Source organism: Cricetulus griseus, chromosome 6, assembly GCF_003668045.3.
Source record: "Cricetulus griseus strain 17A/GY chromosome 6, alternate assembly CriGri-PICRH-1.0, whole genome shotgun sequence".
NCBI classification, from domain to species: domain Eukaryota; kingdom Metazoa; phylum Chordata; class Mammalia; order Rodentia; family Cricetidae; genus Cricetulus; species Cricetulus griseus.
In genome coordinates, this window is record NC_048599.1 from 52,460,422 (window position 1) to 52,472,551 (window position 12,130).

Below are 12,130 nucleotides of genomic sequence, written 5' to 3' on the forward strand. Positions count from 1 at the left end.
TCAGGGTATCTGGGGCCTCACACACTGACAACAGCCTCACTTCAATGTTGGCATCTTTCACATGGCAGATACTTCTAAAGACTATCAAATTGCCAACTTTTAAATAGACCCACTTCTAAACCATGATTTATTACCATGTATCAAAATATATTCTGACTAAAATCATTTGCTTTCTTTTACTTATATGATCTGAATTCATTGGCAAGAGTGTTGTAGCAAAATCTTTCCCACATATTTGTATCGTTCGCTGTGAGACATCTATTGTAAGCATGGCTGCAGGCTGTCATTTTTGTCTGCCATCCAACACTTGCTAGCCAAGTGCTGTGCACCAAACTTGATGTCAGTCACCAGGGGAGGAGAAATCTGCAGTGCAGCCAGGCGGTTTTGTTGTTCCCTTGAAATTAAAAGCATATGAAACAGAAACAGCTTCTTAAGGTTTTTTCTTTATAAATAACATAAACTTAAATAACAAAACAATAAAATTCAAATACAACTTAGAGTTTAATGCTGTAACCACAGGGGGAAAAGCATGATTATTTGTGGGAAGAACATTATTAAAAGTTGTGTTCCCAAACGTGAATTATACAAAAGATAGATATATTACTTGAAAAAGACTTAAAGATTTTGGAATTTTATTTTTAGGGATTATAAAATGTTATTTTGTGGTGAGATGAAATACAGTATTATCATCATTATTGCTATTTTATATACAGATTTCTAAAACATCCTGTTAGCAATACCTTTTCAATTTGAGTGGCATTAGGATTTTTTTTTTTCATTTTAATCAGTACAGGTATGTTCCAATATTGTAATTTTGTAAAACCACAAATTTTGTAAAAAAAAAAATGTCGATTCCATTCTTTTATAAAATGTTGAGAACATTCACTTTTCTGAATAGAGCTGAAGTGGATAATAGTTCTCAACACTGCTCATCATCTATGGTTTGTGTGGGCTTGACCATCCTCAAGCATCCCAGCAGGGTTAGGGCTGACATACCTTACGTAGCATCATCTGTATCATCATCTTCATTATTATAGCAGCCATTTTATAAGCAGATAGTGATATTAAATACTCATTATCAGATAGTCAAATCTAACATACTCTTAAGGGTAAATTAATTTAAGAAAAACATCACTATTACTAACATGATTGTACAACCACTTTTACAACTTTTTACAACTTTTAGTTACTAAATCTGATTTTTGTGTATATTCTTCAACTCTTTCTTTAATGCAGTCTTTTAAAATAAACAAAAATGCGCAAGTCCAGCTTGATCAGTTTTCAGTAGTTTTCCAGCCTTTCTTGGTTACTTTAAAAGAGAGAGAGAAAGTAAGGAAAAAGAAAGAAGAAAAAAGTCCACTGTAAAGAAATCTCCCTGCTGAATGAAACTGGTTTCTCAAACACCGTGTATGATTAGGTTATTGCCATAGGAAGAAAATGGGCCGTCTTTTGTTCTTTCTTCGTTTTCTTCCCTTTGACGGGAAGCCCCTTTTGATTTAAGGCAACAAACATTTCTCCGCCACTGTGTGTCCATTTAGCTGATGCATACGTGTTGTAATGGTTTTCCAGAATTAGTTCTTTGAAGTTGCAATCCTCATTGCATTCTTTCTGATAAAAGCAAGCACAGAAATAAAACCAAACACAATTATTAAAACAAATTCTGGAGAGGCTCAAACTAACAGCAAGCAGGTGATGGTCTGTAGAGGTGAAGTGTGTATAACTTATTTTAATCCTCAGAGTGAGCCAAGCTGACGCAGTGTAATGGGTGTGTCTATGTCATGTATTGCCATATGTCAAAAGCATCTTAAGTTTAACAAAAGATAATCTAATACACATTTAGTTGAGGCCCCTTGGATAGCCAATTTCTGTTATTTAATGCTAGGATCCCTAAGTTGCTCCATTCTCTGTCCACGGGAAATTTAGTGTAAAGGTTGTAGCCTCCACCTCCTGCAGGTGAGGTCCCATTAATAAACCTTATTTCACTTTCTACAATGTTGCCCTCAATTGTAACAAAAGTTTACCAGGTAACCAAGTGTTCATCTAATCGAGCCTCTATTCTGTAGTTTGCCTGCATAGGCAGTATGCTGGAGAACCTACATGGTGTCGAACTAGACCCTCTTGAATGTGGGTGACAGTTGCGTGGCTTGATCTGTTGGGTGGGGCTGGCAGTAGCACCAGGACCTAACCCAAGGGCTTGAACTGGCTTTTTGGAGACCATTCCCTGTGGTGGGATACCTTGCTTAGCCTTGATGGTGGGGGGGGGCTTGGTCCTGTCTCAACTTGGTATTTCAGACTTTGTTGACTCCCCAAGAAAGGCGTTGCCCCCTCTGAGGAGTAGATGCAGGGGTGGGAAGGGGAAAGGTGGAAGAGGCAAGATAAGGGGAGGAAGAACTGGGGTTGTTATGTAAAATGAAAAATTAATTTTAAATAAAAAAGAATACAAAGGAAATAAATTTGCTTTGCTATAGTGGGATGAACTGTCACATTTTGACATCCTAATAAAGTGGAAACAACATGAATGCTTACAGTTCCAAGCCCATTGTGAGACTAACGTTGATAAAGGAACTGAACACTTCAATTTTTCTCTCAAGAATTTTCAATGTCAGCAATGTGCAAATTGGATGAAGTCTAACAAAAAGAGCTTTAATACTCACAGATGGAAATTTTATGCTTCAGATATCCAAATGCACATGGGAGTTAGAGTTGAAAGGACCCTTACAGATCAGTCATTCCAAGTCATCTTACAGATGAAGAGTCCAATATCTAGCTTAAGCAATCTAAGGTCATACAGAAAATATTTTGCCTTAATGCTGGAGTAATAAAATGTTTTAATGGAATATTCAACTTGTACCAATGGAAGAAAATTAATTACAGTTTTCAGAAAGGCATATATTTTTGACAAAAGTAATTTGAATAACAGCTCTAAATTATCAATTATTGGTACCTTTGCATAGAGTTTTCCTTCTTTGTTCATTGCAAGGTAGTATTCACTTTCCACCCCTTTGATTGCCACGATTCCAACTGCCACAGTCCTGATTTCCATGATGTCTGTAAGGAATCACAGAAACATGTATAAGTTATCCACTGACCTTGAGACCTGTTCCCTAACATGCAGTCATGAATGCCAGAGTAATCAGTAAACATAGAAGTTCAAACTAATGACCTTTTTTGCACAGAGAAGGGTATCTGGATGCAAATAAATAGTTGCATATTCTGATTTAACCTCTAGAAGTGCACTTCTAACCTAACAATGATAATGCAGCTAATATTTGCTGAATTCATACCATAAAAGAATTGTTCCATGTTTGAACCTGTCTAGTCATCACCACACACTGTGGGGCAGGCATCCTTGCTATACCCACTTCACAGAGGATGCTGCCGATACACAAAGAAGGAAGTGATCTGCCAAAGCCTGACAGCTGGTAAGTGGCAAATGTAGAATTTAAACCCAGAAAGTGTGGCGTAATACAAAGAAAGGAGAGGTATGCCTAACAATTTTGCTCTTCTGTTTGGCTATATTGTTATCTTAAAAATTATTACTAGTGCCTTGCTCAGTCATCATCAGAAAAGCTTCTTACAGTAGATGGGAATTAATACAGAGACCCACAACTGGCCAATGTATGGAGAGAGATTGTGCAGCCCTCAGTCCTAAATAGCAAGTTTTCATCTAACCTCTCCCCTCAAGGCTCAGGGATCTACTGCAGAAGAGGAGGCAGAAAGACTGTAAGGGGCAGAGGTAATGGATGACTCCAAGGAAACAGTGTCCTCCAGACACAGCAGGACTCATGCACATATGGACTCACAGACACTGTGGCAGCAAGCACAGGGCCTACACAGGCAAGCCAGATGGACTTCCAGCGACTGAGCAAGGGAAGTAAATGGGGGTTCCCACCCCAAGCTGTCTGCAACTGATACCCACTGCCAAAGAAACCAATTCTCCAATGGAGTCTCTCTAGGTATACAAACCACACTCCAGGGCAGGTCCCATGCATACACAAGAGTAACTGGCCAACACAAAACCAACTCAATGGTATTTTTGTAGATGTTTTGTCTTGTTTTGCTTGTTTGGGGTATTTTTTTGTCTTATTGGTTTTTTGCTTGTATATTTTTATGGAGATTTTGTATGTATGTGTTTCTTGGGCTTTTTGTTTTATTTGTCTGTTTCTAAAAGAGAGAAATGGCATGGAGTTGGGGAAACGGGGGAGGTGGGGAAGATCTGGGAGGAGTTGGTGGAGGAGAAGTGTGTGGTCATAAAATTAGTGTGGCCAGTATTTGTCTTGTGCAAGAACAGAAACCCCTTTTCCAATACGCTGTACTCAGCCAATGTACCTAGTACAACTGTACATCTAAAAACTGGAGTCTATGACAGTGACTTAGACATCAAGATCACTTTGCTGGAGAGGACGTGGAGAAAAGGGAACACTCCTCCACTGCTGATGGGAGTGCTAACTCGTACAGCCACTTTGGAAATCAGTATGGAGTACTACTCAGCAGGAAAAAAAACAAAACAAAACAATGAAATCTTGAAATTCCCAGGCAAATGGATGGAACTAGAGGAAACCATTCTGAGTGCAGTAACCCAGTCACAAAAAGACAAACATGGCATGCACTTACTCATATATGGATTTTACACATAGAGAAAAGGATTACCAGCCTAAAATCCACACAACTAGAGAAGCTAAGCAACAAGGAGGTCTCTAAGAGAGACATACATGGTCCCTGGGAGAAGGGGAAAGGAACAAGATCTCCTGAGCAAATTGGGAGCATGGGGGAGGGGAGAGGGAGCTAGGGGAATGAGAAGGGGAGAAGAGGAGGGGGAGGAGGACATAAAGGAGCAGGAAGATTGTGTAGAGAGAAGAGGAGAGCAAAATAAGAGATACCATCAGAGAGGGAACCAGCATAGGTTTAAAGAGAAATCAGGTACTAGGGAAATGTCCAGAGATCTACAAGGATGACACCAGTTAACCATCTAAGCAACAGTGGAGAGGCTACCTTAAATGCCCTCCCCTGATAATGAGATTGACAACTAACTTATATACCATCCTAGAGCCTTCATCCAGCAGCTGATGGAAGTAGAAGCAGACACCCACAGCTAAACCCTGAAATGAACTGGAATCCAGTTTCAGAGAAGGAGTGATGAGCAAAGTAGTCCATACCAGGCTGGTGAAACCCACAGAAACAGCTGACCTGAACAAAGGGGATCTCTTGGCCCCCAGACTGATCACTGGGAAACCAGCATGGGACTGATCCAGACCTCATGAATGTGGGTGTCAGTGAGGAAGCCTTGGAAATCTATGGGGCCTCTTGTAGTAGATTAGTACTGATCCCTAGCATAGGAATGGACTTTGGGAGCCCATTTCACATAGAGAGATACTCCCTCAGCCTAGACACATGGGAGAGGGCCTAGGCCCTTTCCCAAAGGATATAACAGACTCTGAAGACCCCCATAGAAGACCTCACTCTCCCTGGGGAGCAGAAACGGTACAGGACAGGTAGGGTGTTAGTGGGAGACAGGGGAGGATGGGAGGGAGAGGGAACTGGGATTGACATGTAAAACAATCTTGTTTCTAATTTAAATAAAAATTGGAGAAAAAAGATCATTTCAGCAGCAAAATTAAAAAGAAACTCGAGTTTATGATGCAAAAGCAAAGGAATATGTATTTTGAGTATTTGTGAAGCATTGTTAAATGCATAAAATCCTGTAATTTAGGAGACTAAGAACACAGTCCTGGTTTATGGACTTGAAATAGCAAATGCTCCTGTAGAAACATCTTATTTGGAAGAACGATTTCTGGAGAACATTGGCTTGAAGAGGTCATTGAAATTTTGTACATCCTTGACAAGTTCATGACAGGTTATGATATTGATGCTGATGCAGTCATACAAAATGCAGCAAATCTTCCCTGAGAGCTACTGCCAGGCCATGCTCTGTTCAGAGACAAGCACTCACCTCAGGCTCTTACATAACAACTTCGCTCTCCTCTAAAGGTGGCACCAGAGGAAGCAATGCACCACCAACAGAGTCTAGTGAGGTTAAACTGACACTCCTGCCATGAAGAATACTGAAGGTAATGACTGCTTCACATTTGCAAAACAGCATACATCTACTGAAGAATGTATTATAATTGGGTTCGAAAGATCTTACCACTATGAAAAGTTTGCACCATTCCTTTTTTCCAAACTCCTTGAATCCAATGTTGTATTTTCTGAGAGAAGAGAGTGCTTGATCCAAAGCCTGGGGTGCGGCATTCATGGTCAATTAGGATCAGAACATGAATATGTAATGTTTGCAGGGTGTTCCTTCATGGGACAGCTGTTCACAAAACACAGCTGTTGAGTGATAGTTATTGGTCCTGTGGTATGTGAACTCCTTGTCTTTTTAGGACCTGTCATATCATCCCCAAAAGCTCCCCGTCCCCTGACCATCCCCTGTTGTTGTTGTTGTTGCACTTTGACACCAATCAGTGATAAACATTGTTAATCTTGTTCTTCCTCGTATTAGGATTAAAGATACAAAAAAGAATTGTAAGGATTTCAGCTTGAAATGGGAAGAGAATACACTTTAAATGGCTACATTCCTATATTTTCAATTGCATGATAGTAAAAAGAATGTCTAAAAGTCATTTGGAGAGATAACATTAAGACGTGTGGGCAGAAATCAGCCCTGATTGTTTAACCTGCTATACCCTCTCTGTCTGCTATGCCCTTTTTAAAATAAAAAAACCAAGGAATGAAAATATTAACACTCACTTTTTTGTTGCTATGTAAATTAAGGACGGTGTTCTTTTCAATATCTGCAAAATCTGTTGAATTGCTAACTATCTAAACTTACAGAATTTTTCCTCCATCCCAAAACAAGAGTGGGGGAGAGTCCAGGAAAATATAAGAACATATAATCTACAGATAATAATTTATCTACCAAAATAATTTAATTGTTCTTGACCTTTTAATATACAGTAAATAAAACAACGTATGCTGCTTCCTATAAGGCAAATGTAAGATGATGTCTTCCTGTAGTTCTATATTTCTGTTTATAAGTTTACTTCTTTATCACCAATGAGGTGAAGCATATTACATTACATAGACACACCAAACCTTTTACATAATGAGAAAGCTCAAAAACTGAGAAAGATAGAGGAGGAGGAGGAGGAAGAGAGAGAGAGAGAGAGAGAGAGAGAGAGAGAGAGAGAGAGAGAGAGAGATGAAAATTAAGATAATATATAATGCATATCATGCCTATCCAAAAACACTTTCAGCAACATTTTACCATTTAGGGTGTCTAGCTTACATACCAGGGGACACTCATTAATTGCTTTTCTATTTCCAGAATCCAGCCATTCATGGACTTATCTAGACTTTTTTGCCTGTTCTATCTTATGTCAAACTTGGAAACAGAGGAGGAGAACCTTGGAATGAATTGCTATACTTAAACATAATTCTCCCAATATCTACCTACTTGCAGAACTATGAGTATTCCCTTAATCTTGCTCTCTTGATATTGATAGTAGTTCCCTGTTTCTATTGTTAATGACTTCACGATTAAGAGTACTTTAATTTCCCTTTTCAAAATTATTTTCAATAACCACACGGAAAACATGTTCCATTCCAGCATATTAATATTTATTTCCCAAGACTCTTAAGCATTATATTGAAAGTTTTTTAGGGGAGCACATATAAATATAGATGGGATAATACACACTTCAAAGATGAAAACCGTGGTTTGATGATTAGGCTTATCAAAATGTTTAATTTTGTCTTTAGCCAAGTGTACCTTCTTACATTAAAACTAAGAACTAAAAAGAAAGAAACAAAAACAATTCTAAAGTTAAATAACTTTTAGGATATTCCATCGATTGTATTGACTGAGAACTATCTTAATGACTGAATATTTAATTACATTTAAAGGTCTAGATTTAATTTAAGAATAAATTCTATGATATAAATGTTTGCAAAAGTATTCATAGTATCTCTAAAAGAAACAAGAACTTAAAAAAACATGACAACAAATATCATTAAAAGTAGGTAAACTATCTGAAGAAATGATAGCAAATGAGCAGATGGAAGGGAAAAATGCCATATCCTGTCGCTAGAGAATGAAAACAATGGTGAGGTCCCCCTCACAGCTATTAGCATGACAACGCCCGCCCGACAGCTCATGACACATTGGCAAAGATGCAGCACGACCCGGTCTCCTCCTGGATAGTAGGAAGATTCCAAGTTTGGCCTTTTCTTAAGAACTGAACACACAGACACTTTGTGCCAAGGCACTATTGAGTAGAAGACATGTTCACATAGAAATCTGAATGTTTGAAGCAGCTTTACTTATAAAAGCTCAAAATAAGAGACAACTTAAGTGTTCAAGAAGGGAACAAATAGCCAAACTGTGCTACATTCATACACTGGGATATTAGTTAAGTGTCTTTAGAACTCAATATCAAGCCACAAAAAGACTTACATGTGCATTACATATGAAACCAGGGGATTTTTAGTTAGTGGACTGTTGTAGGGAACTGTTACAGCAAATACATTTTACTATGCATTTGTCAGAACTCATAGACTTGTACAGGACAACCAGCTAACAACATGCATTTAAATATTGGTTCATCAGTGGTAGGAAATATACACCATACCAAGACATTAAAAATGGTGGAACCATGGTAACTCTGCTCTCTGTTCAAGTTATCTGCAAATCTATAGTCTTGACTGAAAAATAAGTGTTTAAATTGCACTTTTAATTTTTAAAAGTTATACTCTAGACTTTCATTAATTGTGTACAATGACAGATTATAAAAGGACTACTTACACAAGCATCTTATTTATTCTTGCTCCAAATACACAAAACATATGGGGTTTGTAATGAATATTGTTTTGGTGATAGATTAAGATATGCTTATCAAATGAATTGTTTCTTTTGTAACACATAAACAGTTTGCAATGTGCAAATGCATATTGGCAAGCGTAGAAAGCACAGATCCTCTGTGTGTGAAGACCACTATTCCACTTTTAAGTGTGCTTATTCTTAAGTGTTGGGGTGGAACATGAGATTCAATAATGTTTTAAAAACTTGAACCAGTGACATTAATTATGCAGTCATCAAAATACTTTGATATTAATAGAATGACTATCAAATTTCAGCCCAGATTTTCTCTTTCTGCAGACAAATGTATTACCCAGCAATACATGCCAATCCCTTAAATTCATGGAATGGAAAATCAATTTCGTAGGAATTAAAAACCAAGAAACGTTATCCATGGTAAATAAGGGTAATAGGATCTGAATAATGATAGAGTTTAAATCAAATTTTAAATGATGGATAAAGTTAATATGTAGACAAGATGAAAACACAATGCAGTTGAAGAAACAGAATATTCAAGGACATGAAAGTTAAGATTCAAATGTAGTATTCATAAGATTGGAATTAGAACTATCTAGACTAAGAAAGAAGTGTAAATGATAGAACTGAATACTAACTGAAAGAATTTAAACTTATATTTGAAAACAATGAGATTTCCTTCTGGTTTATAATTTTTAAATTTATTTTTATTTAAATTAGAAGCAAGCCTGCTTCACATGTCAATCCCAGTTCCCTCTCAAGTGTCAGTCTGGGAGTGGGTGAGATGGCTTTGGGGGAGTTAGAATAGGGGGAGATGCTGATCTCCATCCCAAGGTGGAAGGAGAGAACCAACTCCCAGCATGCCCTCTGGCCACTATATACTTTCTGTGCACACTTGCCCCCACCCCTACACACACATAAATAGATGCATATAGTAAGTATTTAAAAAAAAAAAGAAGAATGCCAAGCTAGAGACCCATTGGAGGAAAACTAATTGTAGTATGTGAATGGCAGGTAAGAGACTGAAATGACAGTGCCTTGCTACAGTGTCCCTTAGAGTCATTTTGACCCACAAGAGTTACCGTTATTGTTTTTAAGTTACAGATTCATTTTTCAAAATGCCTTAGCTTAAATTTTTATGAACTAAATTTACATAGTTATAGCCCACTCACACAATAGTTCTTTGTTGTTCTAGATAATATTTTAGAATGTTAAGTGGTATCCAGACTAAAATCCTGCTTGAAACTGGTCTTCCTAAACCCACTTTTATTTCTCGTGGAGGTTTTTGTTGCAGTTTCGCTGTCTGTTGTTATGTCTCCAGTATTTGTGCTATGAATATCTCTGGCTAGTTTATGACCCTAGTAAACATTGGTTTATAAATAGAAACTTCATGAATGCACACACAGAAATAGTGTTCTTCCAATTGCCCAGAGACTTTCTTAATGCATTTTAAACTATTGGGTTTCAAATGGTAAATTACATACACAAAGAGTAAACTGTGGGAAACATTTTTTATTTGATCAGGCAAACTACTTTATTGATGTTCAGTGGCTTTAATTAAATAATACAGCTATTAATAAGTTGTTTTCTTTTGCTGGGGGTTGTTGTTTGTTTGTTTGTTTGTTTTAAGCATGGACACAATTACAAAGATAACAAAGAGTTTTTTTTTAACAAGTGCCCCCTTTGACATTAAAATCCTGTATCTCAGTCTTGTATTTTTGCCATATCTTGCATGCACTTTATTTGCTATTGTAAATTTCAAAAATAAATTACCTTTAAAGAGCAGTTGACTTTCCCCTGCTTTTCAAGGTCATCTGCAGACCCTCTTCCCTTTGCTCTTTGGCTACAAAAATCCTCTTTTAAATGTATTCTCTTAATCAGAGCTGCTTTAAGATTTTCATGGATTCCAAATACCATTTCCCAAGACTGTCCTACACAGGAAATCATATTAAATGTGTGAATATTACTCAATAGAAACACTTGATTATTTTGGGGTTTTGTGCAATCTTTCTTTTGAAATCACTGATTTTACCCTTTGTTATACATTTTACAGACATTCATCCTTGAGAATTCTTCTTACAAAGTGAAAAATACCAAATTCTCTTCAAATATTATTAAAATTATTATATTTATCAAGTAATGAAGCTAGCATGATATTTTATATGCTAAATATTTGCTAATCACTATTTTTGCATTTTAATGCCAATATCTTAATTTTAAAGTTCTAAATGTATTTTTAAGGACTTGTAATTTTTATAGACTGTAGGCTCTGTGATTAGGGGCCAAATGAATACAGTGTCCCTTCCCAATTGATATAGTGCCTCCCACCCTTCCTGAAACCCTTCACTAAAAAGTGGTTTCAGTTTCTTTCCACCAGTACCAAGTTTAACTGGTCTCCTCTTGTCAAGGCCACCAATGAGCCAATTATGTCAGGTCGAAGAATACTGTGACAGTCATAACTCTGGTGCAACCTTTGGCACTTCACTCTTTACCCTAGTCTGGCTGCTGGTTTGCCAGCCTTGTACCCTCTTAGTATGAATTCATTTGACAAATATTACTCTTTTAGGTAGGCGGGATGGCATACGACTGTGATCCCAACTGCTTAAGAGACTGAGGCAGGAAAATCTCAAGTTTGAGGTTAACCTAGGCAACATGGCAAAGACCTCATTTCAGTTTTTTAGGAAAATTAGCTTTGTATAATAACATGTAACTATATTGTTTTTGTGCTTAAGAGTCATTTCATCCCTCTGCCGAAAATGTATTTTATTCTAGTTTTTTTGTTTTGTTTTGTTTTGAATTTCAGACAGGAATTCAAACATCCTTAAACTGAGCTGAAAATACTTTGAATTTTAAGGTGAGATTTGACTCTCAGTGGGGTTTTTTATTTTTGGAAATAGCTATCTCATTTTTTCAGCATTATTTGTTGCATATTTTCATCCCCTTCTTCTCTACCAGCTGCTACTCTCTCAGAATTGTTTTGTCTCATTGATTTACTTACCATGTAGCTGTGTGCCCATGTTCACTAGCTGTAAGTTACCGGTTCTCCCATGGTTTGTTACACTTATAAGCAGCTCTCGTTCTGGGTGTTGTAGGCCAGCCTTTTCATAGAGCCCTTCCCAAAAGTGAGGACACTGGCCACCCTCACCACCTTGCAGCATTTCTTTTGGTCTTCCTCATCCAGAATTCCTCCGAGATTGCTCACCCACTAGATTATTTACCTTTAAACCAACATTTTAGCAAGGCTTAGATTGATTCAGAGAGCCTAGTGTTCATGGTTCTTCCAGTCGTATGGGCTTT

At 37.4% G+C, this 12,130-nt stretch overlaps 1 protein-coding gene across 2 annotated transcripts in view; it reads right to left on the minus strand.

Annotated features, from left to right (window-relative positions):
* Positions 1-423: 423 nt before the first annotated feature.
* Positions 424-12,130, minus strand: part of Fgf7 (fibroblast growth factor 7) — a 51,294-nt gene continuing 39,587 nt past the window's right edge. For both annotated transcript variants that reach the window (XM_027421950.2, XM_027421949.2), the window contains exons 3-4: positions 2,945-3,048; positions 424-1,608 (exon numbers count right to left, since the gene is read on the minus strand). In XM_027421950.2, coding sequence (XP_027277751.1) covers positions 1,414-1,608; positions 2,945-3,048 — 299 coding nt within the window. In that variant the 3' untranslated portion in view covers positions 424-1,413. The remainder of the gene's footprint in view (positions 1,609-2,944; positions 3,049-12,130) is intronic.